The 18,448-nt window shown below is 48.3% G+C and overlaps 1 protein-coding gene across 1 annotated transcript in view; it reads left to right on the top strand.

The window, feature by feature from the left end:
• dnah7 (dynein, axonemal, heavy chain 7) overlaps positions 1-18,448 on the top strand; it is a 199,295-nt gene that overhangs the window by 121,216 nt on the left and 59,631 nt on the right. Inside the window, exons 49-54 of the mRNA XM_072443992.1 lie at positions 1,278-1,613; positions 2,947-3,073; positions 4,007-4,201; positions 6,446-6,538; positions 8,040-8,216; positions 9,027-9,167. Coding sequence (XP_072300093.1) covers positions 1,278-1,613; positions 2,947-3,073; positions 4,007-4,201; positions 6,446-6,538; positions 8,040-8,216; positions 9,027-9,167 — 1,069 coding nt within the window. The remainder of the gene's footprint in view (positions 1-1,277; positions 1,614-2,946; positions 3,074-4,006; positions 4,202-6,445; positions 6,539-8,039; positions 8,217-9,026; positions 9,168-18,448) is intronic.

The raw sequence follows: 18,448 nt of genomic DNA, 5'->3' as shown, positions 1-18,448 counted from the left end.
ATGGAGTTAGATGATAGAGGAGGTGATGGAAGAGGTGATGGAGGAAGTGATGGAAGAGGTGATGGAGGAGGTGATGGAGGAGGTGATGGAAGAGGTGATGGAGGAGGTGATGGAGGAGGTGATGGAAGAGGTGATGGAAGAGGTGATGGAGTTTGATGATAGAGGAGGTGATGGAGGAGGTGATGGAAGAGGTGATGGAGGAGGTAATGGAGTTAGATGATAGAGGAGGTGATAGAGAAGGTGATGGAGGAGGTGATGGAAGAGTTGATGGAGGAGGTGATGGAGGAGGTGATGGAAGAGGTGATGGAGGAGGTGATGGAGGAGGTGATGGAGTTAGATGATAGAGGAGGTGATGGAAGAGGTGATGGAAGAGGTGATGGAGGAAGTGATGGAAGAGGTGATGGAGGAGGTGATGGAGGAGGTGATGGAAGAGGTGATGGAGGAGGTGAGGATGGAGGAGGTGATGGAGGAGGTGAGGATGGAGGAGGTGACGGAGGAGGTGATGGAGGAGGTGAGGATGGAGGAGGTGACGGAGGAGGTGATGGAGGAGGTGAGGATGGAGGAGGTGATGGAGGAGGTGAGGATGGAGGAGGTGACGGAGGAGGTGATGGAGGAGGTGAGGATGGAGGAGGTGACGGAGGAGGTGATGGAGGAGGTGAGGATGGAGGAGGTGATGGAGGAGGTGAGGATGGAGGAGGTGACGGAGGAGGTGATGGAGGAGGTGTTTCTTCGTCGCCGCCTCAGATCTGCTTCAGTCTCATTACTGAGTCGATCCTTTGAAAATGTCCTTCTCGTGACCTTCACCTCCTTGTTCCTCCTCATCACCTCCTCGTTCCTCCTCATCACCTCCTCATTCCTCCTCATCACCTGTGACCATCACCTCCTCGTTCCTCCTCATTACCTGTGAGCTTCACCCCCTCGTTCCTCCTCATCACCTCCTCGTTCCTCCTCATCACCTCCTCGTTCCTCTTCATCACCTCCTCGTTCCTCCTCATCACCTGTGATCTTCACCCCCTCGTTCCTCCTCATCACCTCCTCGTTCCTCTTCATCACCTCCTCGTTCCTCCTCATCACCTGTGATCTTCACCTCCTCGTTCCTCCTCATCACCTCCTCGTTCCTCTTCATCACCTCCTCGTTCCTCCTCATCACCTGTGATCTTCACCCCCTCGTTCCTCCTCATCACCTCCTCGTTCCTCTTCATCACCTCCTCGTTCCTCCTCATCACCTGTGATCTTCACCTCCTCGTTCCTCCTCATCACCTCCTCGTCCCTCGCAGGCAGCTGCAGGAGATCGAGGACCAGATCCTGGAGGTTCTCTCGTCCTCTGAAGGGAACATCCTGGAGGACCAAACGGCGGTGGAGATCCTGTCCTGCTCCAAAGTCCTGGCCAACGAGATCTGGGAGAAGCAGCGCGTGGCGGAGGCGACGGAGGCGCAGATCGACTCCACCCGGATGGAGTACCAGCCCGTCGCGCTCCACTCGGCCGTCCTCTTCTCCTCCATCGCCGACCTGGCCACCATCGAGCCCATGTACCAGTACTCGCTCACCTGGTACATCAACCTGTTCACCAGGTCCATCCAGCAGTCGGAGAAGAGCCGCGACCTGGGACAGAGGTGAGGACACCAGCGAGGACATACCATGAACATGAGACATACCATGAACATAAGACATACCATGAGGACACAAGTGAGAACATACCATGAACATAAGACATACCATGAACATAAGACATACCACGAGGACACAAGTGAGAACATACCATGAACATAAGACATACCATGAACATAAGACATACCACGAGGACACAAGTGAGAACATACCATGAACATAAGACACACCATGAAAATAAGACATACCATGAACATAAGACATACCATGAGGACACCAGCGAGGACATACCATGAACATAAGACATACCATGAATATAAGACATACCATGAGGACACCAGCGAGGACATACCACGAGGACACCAGCGAGGACATACCATGAACATAAGACATACCATGAATATAAGACATACCATGAGGACACCAGCGAGGACATACCACGAGGACACCAGCGAGGACATACCATGAACATAAGACATACCATGAATATAAGACATACCATGAGGACACAAGCGAGAACATACCACGAGGACACCAGCGAGGACATACCATGAACATAAGACATACCATGAGGACACGAGTGAGGACATACCATGAACAGAAGACATACCATGAGCATAAGACATACCATGAGCATAAGACATACCATGAGGACACCAGCGAGAACATACCATGAACATAAGACATACCATGAACATAAGACATACCATGAGGACACCAGTGAGAACATACCATGAACATAAGACATACCATGAACATAAGACATACCATGAGGACACCAGTGAGAACATAAGACATACCATGAACATAAGACATACCATGAGGACACCAGTGAGAACATACCATGAACATAAGACATACCATGAACATAAGACATACCATGAGGACACCAGTGAGGACATACCATGAACATAAGACATACCATGAACATAAGACATACCATGAGGACACCAGTGAGGACATACCATGAACATAAGACATACCATGAGGACACAAGTGAGAACATACCATGAACATAAGACATACCATGAACATAAGACATACCATGAACATAAGACATACCATGAACATAAGACATACCATGAGGACACCAGTGAGAACATACCATGAACATAAGACATACCATTAACATAAGACATACCATGAGGACACCAGTGAGGACATACCATGAACATAAGACATACCATGAGGACACAAGTGAGAACATACCATGAACATAAGACATACCATTAACATAAGACATACCATGAGGACACCAGTGAGGACATACCATGAACATAAGACATACCATGAACATAAGACATACCATGAACATAAGACATACCATGTGTGCTTCAGGTTACAGATCTTGAAGAACCACTTCACTCGCGCTCTGTACCTGAACGTGTGTCGCTCGCTCTTCGAAAAGGACAAGCTTCTGTTCTCCTTCTGCCTCAGCGTCAACCTCCTCCTGCACGACAAGGAGGTACAGCACCTCCTCACGGGTCAGAGAGAGGGTCCAGGGTCAGAGAGAGGGTCCAGGGTCAGAGAGAGGGTCCAGGGTCAGAGAGAGGGTCCAGGGTCAGAGAGAGGGTCCAGGGTCAGAGTGAGGGTCCAGGGTCAGAGTGAGGGTCCAGGGTCAGAGAGAGGGTCCAGGTCAGAGAGAGGGTCCAGGGTCAGAGTGAGGGTCCAGGGTCAGAGAGAGGGTCCAGGGTCAGAGAGAGGGTCCAGGTCAGAGAGAGGGTCCAGGGTCAGAGAGAGGGTCCAGGTCAGAGAGAGGGTCCAGGTCAGAGAGAGGGTCCAGGGTCAGAGTGAGGGTCCAGGTCAGAGTGAGGGTCCAGGGTCAGAGTGAGGGTCCAGGGTCAGAGTGAGGGTCCAGGTCAGAGAGAGGGTCCAGGGTCAGAGTGAGGGTCCAGGGTCAGAGTGAGGGTCCAGGGTCAGAGAGAGGGTCCAGGTCAGAGAGAGGGTCCAGGGTCAGAGAGAGGGTCCAGGTCAGAGAGAGGGTCCAGGGTCAGAGTGAGGGTCCAGGTCAGAGAGAGGGTCCAGGGTCAGAGTGAGGGTCCAGGGTCAGAGTGAGGGTCCAGGGTCAGAGAGAGGGTCCAGGTCAGAGAGAGGGTCCAGGGTCAGAGTGAGGGTCCAGGGTCAGAGAGAGGGTCCAGGGTCAGAGAGAGGGTCCAGGTCAGAGAGAGGGTCCAGGTCAGAGAGAGGGTCCAGGTCAGAGAGAGGGTCCAGGGTCAGAGTGAGGGTCCAGGGTCAGAGAGAGGGTCCAGGTCAGAGAGAGGGTCCAGGGTCAGAGTGAGGGTCCAGGGTCAGAGAGAGGGTCCAGGGTCAGAGTGAGGGTCCAGGGTCAGAGAGAGGGTCCAGGTCAGAGAGAGGGTCCAGGGGTCAGTCTGAAGTCCCTTGTTCTCCTGACCTTCAGGTGGACGAGTGTGAGTGGCGGTTCCTCCTCACTGGGGGCGTGGCTCTGGAGAACTGTCACTCAAACCCCTGCACGTGGCTCCCAAAGAAGTCGTGGGACGAGGTCTGCAGACTGTCCCACCTGGAGAGCTTCAGGGGCCTCAGGCAGGACCTGGTGCGACTCAGGGGCCAGTGGAAGAGCCTCTACGACAGCCCCGTGAGTACCACCTGACTACTGCGTGTACTTTATGTACATGTACCTCATCCAGCTGGAGTATCTATGTACATGTACCTCATCCAGCTGGAGTATCTATGTACATGTACCACGTCATTAAGAAGATACACAAGCTGAGTACCACTACTGCATGTACTTTATGTTCTTGGTCCTGGATTTAATCAAATACCATGAATGCGACTTATGTTTTTTGTTCTCTATTGGGCATTTTTTGACTGGTGCGACATATAGTCTGGAAAATACAGTATTTGTCGGTAAAGAAGAGACACCTCTGTCTGTCCTGTCCCTGCAGCGTCTCGTCTCATCGTGAGACGTTTAAGCTCAGTATATTTGTACAGTTTTCATGTTCCTGTGAAGTGAGCGTCTCGTCACTTTCAGACAGTCGTCGTCGCACATATTTCCATCTTTCTTTGGACAGAAGGTGGAGGTGTGGTCATGTGTGGTCCCGTGTGGTCATGTGTGGTCCCGTGTGGTCCTGTGCGGTCCCGTGTGGCCATGTGTGGTCCCGTGTGGTCCCGTGTGGTCATGTGTGGTCCCGTGTGGTCCCGTCTGGTCATGTGTGGTCCCGTGTGGTCCTGTGTGGTCCCTTGTGGTCCCGTGTGGTCATGTGTGGTCCCGTGTGGTCATGTGTGGTCCCGTGTGGTCCCGTGTGGTCCCGTGTGGTCATGTGTGGTCCCGTGTGGTCATGTGTGGTCCCGTGTGGTCATGTGTGGTCCCGTGTGGTCATGTGTGGTCCCGTGTGGTCCTGAGTGGTCCTGTGTGGTCCCGTGTGGTCATGTGTGGTCCCGTGTGGTCCCGTGTGGTCATGTGTGGTCCCGTGTGGTCCCGTGTGGTCCTGTGTGGTCCCGTCTGGTCCCGTGTGGTCCTGTGTGGTCCCGTCTGGTCCCGTCCCGTGTGGTCCCGTGTGGTCCCGTCTGGTCCTGAGTGGTCCTGTGTGGTCCCGTGTGGTCATGTTTGGTCCCGTGTGGTCCCGTGTGGTCATGTGTGGTCCCGTGTGGTCCCGTGTGGTCCTGTGTGGTCCCGTCTGGTCCCGTCCCGTGTGGTACCGTGTGGTCCCGTCTGGTCCCGTCCCATTTGGTCCCGTGTGGTCCTGTGTGGTCCTGTGTGGTCCCGTCTGGTCCCGTCCCATCTCGTCCCGTGTGGTCCTGTGTGGTCCTGTGTGGTCCCGTCTGGTCCCGTCCCATCTCGTCCCGTGTGGTCCTGTGTGGTCCTGTGTGGTCCCGTCTGGTCCCGTCCCATCTCGTCCCGTGTGGTCATGTGTGGTCCCGTGTGGTCATGTGTGGTCCCGTGTGGTCCTGAGTGGTCCTGTGTGGTCCCGTGTGGTCATGTGTGGTCCCGTGTGGTCCCGTGTGGTCATGTGTGGTCCCGTGTGGTCCCGTGTGGTCCTGTGTGGTCCCGTCTGGTCCCGTCCCGTGTGGTCCCGTGTGGTCCCGTTTGGTCCTGAGTGGTCCTGTGTGGTCCCGTCTGGTCCCGTCCCATTTGGTCCCGTGTGGTCCTGTGTGGTCCTGTGTGGTCCCGTCTGGTCCCGTCCCATCTCGTCCCGTGTGGTCCTGTGTGGTCCCGTCCCGTGTGGTCCCGTGTGGTCCTGTGTGGTCCCGCTGGTCCCGTCCCGTGTGGTACCGTGTGGTCCCGTCTGGTCCCGTCCCATTTGGTCCCGTGTGGTCCTGTGTGGTCCTGTGTGGTCCCGTCTGGTCCCGTCCCATCTCGTCCCGTGTGGTCCTGTGTGGTCCCGTCCCGTGTGGTCCTGTGTGTCTCCTCCCGTTTCAGACTCGTCCCGTGTTCATGTCAGTTCTTCATGATTGCGACCGCCGTGAATCTGTCTGTCTGACGCCGCCGGAGCCGTTACACAATCAGAATCAGCGCTAATTTAGTCTTTATCTCGTCAAATCTCGTCGCTCTCGCTCGGGCAGATGTTCAATCAGCGCCGCGCCCGTCTGTCCCGCGCCGCCGTGTTCTTCCAATCACGACGCCTCCCGCTAATTAAACCTGCTCAGTTCCACTTGTAAAATCAGGCTTTATTTAATTCTGAGGCGGCGCAGCTGTTCATCAGCCTGACAGGACCCACGGGGGACCCACGGGGGGCCGCGGCGACCCACGGGGGGCAGCGGCGACCCACGGGGGGGAGCGGCGACCCACGGGGGGCCGCAGCGGGTCAAACATTGTCCAGCGTGACTTTCTGCTCAGATAAAAGAGGGCCATGTTTTCTGACCCTTTGTGTTTGTCCAGAGCCCTCATCAGGCGCCGCTCCCGGGAGACTGGCAGGACAGACTCCGCCCATTCCAGAGGATGTTAGTGATCCGCTGCCTGCGCCCCGACAAGGCAAGAGACCCCCAGACTTATGACTTATGACATACTTATGACTTATGACATACTCATGACATACTTATGACTTATGACATACTTATGACTTATGACATACTTATGACATACAGAACGTTCAGAACGTCTTGTTAGCATGTATCGTTAGCATGTATCGTTAGCATGTATCTTTAGACTCCGAAACACGTTGGACGTGTAAAATTACGTACAATCAGTTGGACTGGTTTAAAAGGGAGTTGGACTCAGAAAACACGTTACCCTTTGTGGCTCTGTGTTTTTATTTTATTTTATTTCCTTGTTTAGTTAATTTTATTGTATTTCTGTTTCTGTAATTTCTTTGTGATTTTAATGCATTTTTCCTGCTGTGAAGCTTTGAATTGTGTAAGAAATGTGCTCTACAAATAAACTTGCCTTGTATCCTTAGCATGTATCCTTAGCATGTATCATTAGCATGTATCCTTAGCATGTATCATTAGCATGTATCATTAGCTTGTATCATTGGCTTGTATCATTAGCTTATATCATTAGCGTGTCTTGTAAGCATGTATCATTGGGATGTATCATTAGCATGTATCATTAGCGTGTCTTGTAAGCATGTATCATTGGCATGTATCATTAGCATGTATCATTAGCGTGTCTTGTTAGCATGTATCATTGGCATGTATCATTAGCATGTATCGTTAGCATGTATCATTAGCGTGTCTTGTAAGCATGTATCATTAGAATGTATCATTAGCGTGTCTTGTTAGCATGTATCATTGGGATGTATCATTAGCATGTATTGTTAGCATGTATCATTAGCGTGTCTTGTAAGCATGTATCATTGGCATGTATCATTAACATGTATCGTTAGCATGTATCATTAGCGTGTCTTGTAAGCATGTATCATTGGCATGTATCATTAGCATGTATCATTAGCGTGTCTTGTTAGCATGTATCATTGGCATGTATCATTAGCATGTATCGTTAGCATGTATCATTAGCGTGTCTTGTAAGCATGTATCATTAGAATGTATCATTAGCGTGTCTTGTTAGCATGTATCATTGGGATGTATCATTAGCATGTATTGTTAGCATGTATCATTAGCGTGTCTTGTAAGCATGTATCATTGGCATGTATCATTAACATGTATCATTAGCGTGTCTTGTTAGCATGTATCATTGGTATGTATCATTAGCATGTATCGTTAGCATGTATCATTAGCGTGTCTTGTAAGCATGTATCATTGGCATGTATCATTAGCGTGTCTTGTTAGCATGTATCATTGGCATGTATCATTAGCATGTATCGTTAGCATGTATCATTAGCGTGTCTTGTAAGCATGTATCATTGGCATGTATCATTAGCGTGTCTCGTTAGCATGTATCATTGGCATGTATCATTAGCATGTATCATTGGCATGTATCATTAGCATGTATCGTTAGCATGTATCATTAGCGTGTATCGTTAGCATGTATCATTAGCATGTATCATTAGCATGTGTTTGGCGTGTGTTCGCAGGTGGTCCCGATGGTGCAGGAGTTTGTCTCTGGCTCTCTGGGGCGTGGTTTCATTGAGGCTCCGCCCTTTAACCTGAGCCAGGCGTTCGGGGACAGTCACTGCTGCGCGCCGCTCATCTTTGTCCTGTCTCCGGGCTCCCACCCAATGGCAGCGCTGCTCAAGTTTGGACACGAGAAGGTTCCAGCTTCACTCTTTTACTCTTGTGTTATAACGTTCAAACAGAACCAATCAGATGAGAGCGTTTGACAAAGATCTAACGGACTTTTAATGTTTGTTAATCAGGTTTTGACTTTGCTCAACTGTCGATCACAACAGCAAGACAAATATTGTTATCAGGTGTGAGGGGCCGGGACAGTGTTTCAGGTGTGAAGGGCCGGGACAATGTTTCAGGTGTGAGGGGCCGGGACAGTGTTTCAGGTGTGAAGGGCCGGGACAGTGTTTCAGGTGTGAAGGGCCGGGACAGTGTTTCAGGTGTGAGGGGCCGGGACAGTGTTTCAGGTGTGAAGGGCCGGGACAGTGTTTCAGGTGTGAGGGGCCGGGACAGTGTTTCAGGTGTGAGGGCCCGGGACAGTGTTTCAGGTGTGAGGGCCCGGGACAGTGTTTCAGGTGTGAGGGGCCGGGACAGTGTTTCAGGTGTGAGGGGCCGGGACAGTGTTTCAGGTGTGAGGGCCCGGGACAGTGTTTCAGGTGTGAGGGCCCGGGACAGTGTTTCAGGTGTGAGGGGCCGGGACAGTGTTTCAGGTGTGAGGGCCCGGGACAGTGTTTCAGGTGTGAGGGGCCGGGACAGTGTTTCAGGTGTGAGGGCCCGGGACAGTGTTTCAGGTGTGAGGGCCCGGGACAGTGTTTCAGGTGTGAGGGCCCGGGACAGTGTTTCAGGTGTGAGGGGCCGGGACAGTGTTTCAGGTGTGAGGGGCCGGGACAGTGTTTCAGGTGTGAGGGCCCCCCACAGAGGAGGGGGACCACTGTAATTCTATTCTTGTCCTGCAGGGTTTCACCGGGAACAAACTCACATCTCTGTCTCTGGGACAAGGCCAGGGTCCGATCGCCATGGGGATGATCTCCACCGGGATCAAAGAGGGAACGTGGGTGGTGCTGCAGAACTGTCACCTGGCCACGTCCTGGATGAGCGCGACTTGCACCGCTCTACACGGACTCACACTGAGGGAGGCGTTTCAACTCAGGTTGGGTCTCGGGCCGAACATTACGTTAAGAGACTTAAGTTTGGACACGATCATGTTCAGACTTTATTACTCTCTGAGACAAACCAGTGCAAACCTGGCTCCAGATCTGTCCAGGTTTGCACTGGTTTGGAAATTTTCCTCACAGAAGTGCTCCACATTAGCTTCACATTAGCTTCACATTAGCTCCACATTAGCTCCACATTAGCTCCACATTAGCTTCACATTAGCTTCACATTAGCTTCACATTAGCTTCACATTAGTTCCACATTAGCTCCACATTAGCTTCACATTAGCTCCACATTAGCTTCACATTAGCTCCACATTAGCATCACATTAGTTTCACATTAGCTCCACATTAGCTTCACATTAGCTTCATATTAGCTTCACATTAGCTTCACATTAGCTCCACATCAGCTCCACATTAGCTTCACATTAGCGTCACATTAGCTCCACATTAGCTTCACATTAGCTCCACATTAGCTTCACATTAGCTTCACATTAGCTCCACATTAGCTTCACATTATCTCCACATTAGCTTCACATTAGCTCCACATTAGCTCCACATTAACTTGACATTAGCTCCACATTAACTTCACATTAGCTTCAAATTAGCTTCACGTTAGCTCCACGTTAGCTCCACGTTAGCTCCACATTAACTTCACATTAGCTTCACATTAGCTTCACATTAGCTTCACATTAGCTCCACATTAGCTCCACATTAGCTTCACATTAGCTCCACATTAGCTTCACATTAGCTTCACATTAGCTCCACATTAGCTTCACATTAGTTTCACATTAGCTTCACATTAGCTTCACATTAGCTTCACATTAGCTTCACATTAGCTTCACATTAGCTCCACATCAGCTCCACATTAGCTTCACATTAGCTTCACATTAGCTCCACATTAGCTTCACATTAGCTTCACATTAGCTTCACATTAGCTTCACATTAGCTCCACATTAGCTTCACATTAGCTTCACATTAGCTCCACATTAGCTTCACATTAGCTCCACATTAGCTTCACATTAGCTTCACATTAGCTCCACATTAGCTTCACATTAGCTCCACATTAGCTTCACATTAGCTCCACATTAGCTCCACATTAACTTGACATTAGCTCCACATTAACTTCACATTAGCTTCAAATTAGCTTCACGTTAGCTCCATGTTAGCTCCACGTTAGCTCCACATTAACTTCACATTAGCTTCACATTAGCTCCACATTAGCTTCACATTAGCTTCACATTAGCTCCACATTAGCTTCACATTAGCTCCACATTAGCTTCACATTAGCTTCACATTAGCTCCACATTAGCTTCACATTAGCTCCACATTAGCTTCACATTAGCTTCACATTAGCTCCACATTAGCTTCACATTATCTCCACATTAGCTTCACATTAGCTCCACATTAGCTCCACATTAACTTGACATTAGCTCCACATTAACTTCACATTAGCTTCAAATTAGCTTCACGTTAGCTCCATGTTAGCTCCACGTTAGCTCCACATTAACTTCACATTAGCTTCACATTAGCTTCACATTAGCTTCACATTAGCTCCACATTAGCTTCACATTAGCTCCACATTAGCTTCACATTAGCTTCACATTAGCTCCACATTAGCTTCACATTAGTTTCACATTAGCTTCACATTAGCTTCACATTAGCTTCACATTAGCTCCACATCAGCTCCACATTAGCTTCACATTAGCTTCACATTAGCTCCACATTAGCTTCACATTAGCTCCACATTAGCTTCACATTAGCTTCACATTAGCTCCACATTAGCTTCACATTAGCTTCACATTAGCTCCACATTAGCTTCACATTAGCTCCACATTAGCTTCACATTAGCTTCACATTAGCTCCACATTAGCTTCACATTAGCTCCACATTAGCTTCACATTAGCTCCACATTAGCTCCACATTAACTTCACATTAGCTTCAAATTAGCTTCACGTTAGCTCCATGTTAGCTCCACGTTAGCTCCACATTAACTTCACATTAGCTTCACATTAGCTTCACATTAGCTCCACGTTAGCTCCACGTTAGCTCCACATTAAAGGTCCCATAACATGCAAAATCGACTTTTCAGAGCTTTTAACCTTCTTACATCGCTATTTGTGCTTCATAAATGTCCAGAGTGTTTTTTTGATTGATTCCCACAGTTTTTAGCTTTAGTACAGACTATCTCCTTTCCTCCCATCTCCAAACTGACGGGCGGTGGCAACTAGACCGCCTCATCGTCTAAAAATAAAATAGAAGGAATTTCACTCTTTGACTGTTTCTAAAATACTTAAAAAATACATTTTTAACCTCACGGAGAACGGTGTACGGAAACTAAACACAAGCAGAAGAACATGTGACGGAAACTAAACACAAGCAGAAGAACATGTGACGGAAACTAAACACAAGCAGAAGAACATGTGACGGAAACTAAACACAAGCAGAAGAACATGTGACGGAAACTAAACACAAGCAGAAGAACATGTGACGGAAACTAAACACAAGCAGAAGAACATGTGACGGAAACTAAACACAAGCAGAAGAACATGTGACGGAAACTAAACACAAGCAGAAGAACATGTGACGAGACGAGAGCACGATACACGTAAGTTGTGTTTGTTTGTCATTCCTCACGTTTCACACATCGATCCATATGAAGTGTAAATCAACGATTACACAAGTTAACACGAGCTAACACAAGCCAACACAAGCTAACACGAGCTAACACGAGCTAACACGAGCTAACACAAGCTAACACAAGCCAACACAAGCTAACACGAGCTAACACGAGTTAACACGAGCTAACACGAGCTAACACAAGCTAACACAAGCTAACACAAGCTAACACGAGCTAACGTTTAGCTACACAAAGATGCATTGGAGCTACACGTGGTGATGGCTCGTGACTTCTTCAAACTCATTATTTCTCCCACAAAATGTTGTAAGAGACAAAAGGTTAAACACAGACCAAAGGAAAACTAGAGAAAGAAGGAAATAAAGTGATGTTTGTATTATGTGCTATTAAAAACTACCAATAAAATACCCCCCCTTTTTTATTATGTTCAGCGTCTTTGGGTCACTGAAAAGCGCTATATAAATAAAAGTTATTATTATTATTATTAATAATTCAAATATAACCTGCTGAAATGGGTCATATCTTACACATATAAATGTAAACGTATGTAAAAGTGACAGTGCTGTACTTACAGGGGCTGAGACCACATTTAAGGTTTTATTACATATTTCATAATGACGTGTTTAAACAAAGCACAGGCTTGTTTTCTATAGGAATGTCATGGATTTACCTCCATGGAATATGTAGAGATTTAGAAACATGTCAGTTATGTTCTAACTTCTAATGTTTAAACTGATGCAAAAGTAATGACTTTTGGTTCTAGCTTTAAATGAATGTGAAAAGAGGAACTTTTGTGTCACAGCGAAATGTAAATGTGTCAATAACATATTCCATTTAACTCTGTTAAATATGCAGAATATATCAATGTTCTAATGAGCATCGTTCTCATCTTCAGAGCTGACCAGAGCTCTGCAGGTCACTGCAGGTCACTGCAGGTCACTGCAGGTCACTGCAGGTCACTGCAGGTCACTACAGGTCACTGCAGGTCACTGCAGGTCACTAGAGGTCACTACAGGTCACTACAGGTCACTGCAGGTCACTACAGGTCACTACAGGTCACTGCAGGTCACTGCAGGTCACTACAGGTCACTACAGGTCACTGCAGGTCACTACAGGTCACTGCAGGTCACTACAGGTCACTACAGGTCACTGCAGGTCACTGCAGGTCACTGCAGGTCAGTGAAGGTCACTACAGGTCACTGCAGGTCACTACAGGTCACTGCAGGTCACTACAGGTCACTGCAGGTCAGTGAAGGTCACTACAGGTCACTGCAGGTCAGTGAAGGTCACTACAGGTCACTGCAGGTCACTACAGGTCACTGCAGGTCACTACAGGTCACTGCAGGTCACTGCAGGTCACTACAGGTCACTGCAGGTCACTGCAGGTCACTACAGGTCACTACAGGTCACTACAGGTCAGTGAAGGTCACTACAGGTCACTGCAGGTCACTACAGGTCACTGTAGGTCACTGCAGGTCACTACAGGTTAGTGAAGGTCACTACAGGTCACTACAGGTCACTACAGGTCACTACAGGTCACTGCAGGTCACTGCAGGTCACTACAGGTCACTGCAGGTCACTGCAGGTCAGTGAAGGTCACTACAGGTCACTGCAGGTCACTACAGGTCACTACAGGTCACTACAGGTCACTGCAGGTCACTACAGGTCACTGCAGGTCACTGCAGGTCACTACAGGTCACTACAGGTCACTACAGGTCAGTGAAGGTCACTACAGGTCACTACAGGTCACTGTAGGTCACTGCAGGTCACTGTAGGTCACTACAGGTCACTACAGGTCACTGCAGGTCACTGTAGGTCACTACAGGTCACTACAGGTCACTACAGGTCAGTGAAGGTCACTACAGGTCAGTGAAGGTCACTACAGGTCACTGCAGGTCACTACAGGTCACTGCAGGTCACTACAGGTCACTGTAGGTCACTGCAGGTCACTGTAGGTCACTACAGATCACTACAGGTCACTGTAGGTCACTACAGGTCACTACAGGTCACTGCAGGTCACTACAGGTCACTGCAGGTCACTGTAGGTCACTACAGATCACTACAGGTCACTGCAGGTCACTACAGGTCACTGTAGGTCACTACAGGTCACTGCAGGTCACTACAGGTCACTGTAGGTCACTGCAGGTCACTACAGGTCACTGCAGGTCACTACAGGTCACTGTAGGTCACTACAGGTCACTGCAGGTCACTACAGGTCACTGTAGGTCACTGCAGGTCACTACAGGTCACTGTAGGTCACTGCAGGTCACTACAGGTCACTGTAGGTCACTGCAGGTCACTACAGGTCACTGTAGGTCACTGCAGGTCACTACAGGTCACTGTAGGTCACTGCCCAGATAGCAAAATTACATTGAATCAACGTTATATGTTCCATCAGGCTTTTCGTTGAATCAACGTTGAAACCTGTCCCACTCTCCCTCACTCACAACATTCAAATCCCGCCTAAAAACATACCTCTTCACCCAAGCCTATGACCTCCCCTACCCCTAGCCTCCTCTACCCCATTGCCTACTCTTCTACCCCCTGTTACATCCCCATCTTTTTCTCTCTACTTCTTCTGTCTTGTTCATTTTATCTGTATATTAGGCAAGACAAGGCAAGTTTATTTGTGTTGCACATTTCATACACAAGGCAATTCAAAGTGCTTCACACAGCAGGAAAAATGCATTAAAATCACAAAGAAATTACAGAAACAGAAATACAATAAAATTAACTAAATTAAAAATGATCAATCCAACTGATTTTCTAAACTAATAAAATCACAAACAAAAGAGAAGAGTGCAAAGAAATAATCCCTTCAGTCACATGCACATCTAAACAAAACTGTTTTTAGCTTAGATTTGAACATTGTCAGAGTAGAAGCCTGTCTCACATCTTCAGGAAGAATGTTCCAGATTTTAGCTGCATAAAACTGAAACGCATATTCCCCATGTTCAGTCCTGACTCTGGGCACCAGCAGGAGGCCGGTCCATGTTTAGTCCTGACTCTGGCACCAGCAGGAGGCAGGTCCATGTTTAGTCCTGACTCTGGCACCAGCAGGAGGCCGCTCCATGTTTAGTCCTGACTCTGGCACCAGCAGGAGGCCCGTCCATGTTTAGTCCTGACTCTGGCACCAGCAGGAGGCCGGTCCATGTTTAGTCCTGACTCTGGCACCAGCAGGAGGCCGGTCCATGTTTAGTCCTGACTCTGGCACCAGCAGGAGGCCGGTCCATGTTTAGTCCTGACTCTGGCACCAGCAGGAGGCCGCTCCATGTTTAGTCCTGACTCTGGCACCAGCAGGAGGCCGGTCCATGTTTAGTCCTGACTCTGGCACCAGCAGGAGGCCGGTCCATGTTTAGTCCTGACTCTGGCACCAGCAGGAGGCCGGTCCATGTTTAGTCCTGACTCTGGCACCAGCAGGAGGCCGCTCCATGTTTAGTCCTGACTCTGGCACCAGCAGGAGGCCGGTCCATGTTTAGTCCTGACTCTGGCACCAGCAGGAGGCCGGTCCATGTTTAGTCCTGACTCCGGCACCAGCAGGAGGCCGCTCCATGTTTAGTCCTGACTCTGGCACCAGCAGGAGGCCGGTCCATGTTCAGTCCTGACTCTGGGCACCAGCAGGAGGCCGGTCCATGTTTAGTCCTGACTCTGGCACCAGCAGGAGGCCGGTCCATGTTTAGTCCTGACTCTGGCACCAGCAGGAGGCCGCTCCATGTTTAGTCCTGACTCTGGGACCAGCAGGAGGCCGGTCCATGTTTAGTCCTGACTCTGGCACCAGCAGGAGGCCGGTCCATGTTTAGTCCTGACTCTGGGACCAGCAGGAGGCCGATCCATGTTTAGTCCTGACTCTGGCACCAGCAGGAGGCCGGTCCATGTTTAGTCCTGACTCTGGCACCAGCAGGAGGCCGGTCCCTGAGGTCCTCAGAGTCCGAGATGGTTCATATGGCACAAACATATCCAAGATGTACTTTGGTGCTAGGGCATCAACAATCATTTTCAACATTGTTTCAACGTTGAAAATTCAATTCTGTATCAACCTCACATCAACGTTGATTCAACGTTGATTGAAACAATGTTGAAAATGATTGTTGATCTGATGTTGTTTCAATGTTCACATAGAGGTTAATATCAACACTATTTCAATGCTGATCAACACGAGCAACATGTTGTTGATTCAATGTCAGATTTCAACGTTGATTCAGAATTGAATTTTCAACGTTAAAACAACGTTGAAAATTCTATTCTACGTTGTTTCTATATTCTATAATGAAGCAATATCTAATTTAACAATGCCTATATAGACAATTTAATTAACAAAATATAAACAAAGATCTTAAATGATTTTTGGTTTTCCATTAAAAAAATTACTGACCATTATTTACCATTGAACAAATTTTATGCAACGAACATTGTCAGTGTAACAATCCAAAACTGTAAAAGAAAAACGACATAAGTGTAAGCATTGAAACATAAACACATTCCTTTATAAACTCACATTTTTTTTTTTTTGGTTAAGTACCTTTTTTCCAGCTCTAGTCCACGTTTTCCTTTTCAACCCATCTTTGCGTCTCTGGTGCATAACGCAGCCACTTCTTCACCACATCATTGAACACAAGGTCCGACAACTTGTGTTCAAACTGACGAGCAGCCGCTGAGAAGGGGAAAAACACAATCAAAATTCTGGTTCAAAATACATATTATGAAGTTTAAAGGGTTGAGTTTTGGCCAGTTGCATGAGGATTTCATGATCTGAGTTCATGTTGCATTTACTTAGATCTTGTGTAAGTTGTAAATCACATTTAACCTTTAGAATTTACTTATTTCACTTTGACAATGATTGAAAATATATTGAGGATTTCAAAGGCATTTTAAGTCACCTAAAAACATTATTTGTACTGCTAAATGCAAATAAAACTGCAAAGCAAAAAAACTGATCTGATCTGCGCCTCTGTGAATTGGATTGGATTGGATTCAACTTTATTGTCATTGCACAGAGTACAGGTACTAAGACAACGAAATGCAGTTAGCATCAACCAGAAGTAACAGAGTATGTAAAGTGAATCAGTGAATAAATACAGAATGTACAGTAGGGGGCAGTATGGGGTATGAGCAGTTGTCCACAATCACTGTGTGTGTGTGTGGCAGTCTACAGTCTCTGTATGTGCATGTCTGTGTGTGTGTGTGGGGGGGGGGGGGACATTGAGGTAGAGAGTTCAGCAGGATGACCGCTGCAGGGAGGAAGCTTTTCCTGAACCTACTGGTCCGGGAACGGAGCACCCTGTAGCGCCTCCCGGAGGGGAGGAGGGCAAACAGTTGGTGGCTGGGGTGAGAGCTGTCTCTGACGATGCTGCGCGCCCTCCGCAGACACCTCTTGCTCTGGACAGTCTCAATGGAGGGGAGTGAGGAACCTGTGATGCGTTGGGCGGTTTTCACCACCCTCTGGAGTGACTTCCGGTCCGCAGCAGAGCAGCTGCCATACCATACTGAGACACAGTTGGTAAGGATGCTCTCGATGGTGCAGCGGTAAAAGTTCACCAAGATCAGAGGAGACAGGTGGGCCTTCTTCAACCTCCTCAGGAAGAAGAGACGCGAATCTGCCTGTCCAGCCCTGAAATAGATCAAACCAAAACCTCTAAACCGGCTAAAGCAGGACTAAAGCAGGACTAAAGCAGGTCTAAAGCAGGACTAAAGCAGGACTAAAGCAGGACTAAAGCAGGACTAAAGCAGGACTAAAGCAGGACTAAAGCAGGACTAAACCAGGACTAAAGCAGGACTAAACCAGGACTAAAGCAGGACTAAAGCAGGACTAAAGCAGGACTAAAGCAGGACTAAAGCAGGACTAAAGCAGGACTAAAGCAGGACTAAAGCAGGACTAAAACAGGACTAAAGCAGGTCTAAACCAGGACTAAAGCAGGACTAAACCAGGACTAAAGCAGGACTAAAGCAGGACTAAACCAGGACTAAAGCAGGTCTAAAGCAGGACTAAAGCAGGACTAAAGCAGGACTAAAGCAGGACTAAAGCAGGACTAAAGCAGGTCTAAAGCAGGACTAAAGCAGGACTAAAGCAGGACTAAAGCAGGACTAAAGCAGGACTAAACCAGGACTAAACCAGGACTAAAGCAGGACTAAAGCAGGTCTAAAGCAGGACTAAACCAGGACTAAAGCAGGACTAAAGCAGGACTAAAGCAGGACTAAAGCAGGACTAAAGCAGGACTAAAGAAGGACTAAAGCAGGACTAAACCAGGACTAAAGCAGGACTAAAGCAGGACTAAAGCAGGACTAAAGCAGGTCTAAAGCAGGACTAAAACAGGACTAAAGCAGGACTAAAGCAGGACTAAAGCAGGACTAAAGCAGGACTAAAACAGGACTAAAGCAGGTCTAAACCAGGACTAAAGCAGGACTAAACCAGGACTAAAGCAGGACTAAAGCAGGACTAAAGCAGGACTAAAGCAGGTCTAAAGCAGGACTAAAACAGGACTAAAGCAGGACTAAAGCAGGACTAAACCAGGACTAAAGCAGGACTAAAACAGGACTAAAGCAGGTCTAAACCAGGACTAAAGCAGGACTAAACCAGGACTAAAGCAGG

This window comes from Eucyclogobius newberryi, unplaced genomic scaffold (assembly GCF_026437365.1).
Source record: "Eucyclogobius newberryi isolate DKJ021-1_F unplaced genomic scaffold, fEucNew1.0.hap1 SCAF_14, whole genome shotgun sequence".
Taxonomy (NCBI): Eukaryota; Metazoa; Chordata; class Actinopteri; order Gobiiformes; family Gobiidae; genus Eucyclogobius; species Eucyclogobius newberryi.
Note: the sequence above shows the minus strand (reverse complement) of the source record. Positions and strands in the feature narration are given on the sequence as shown.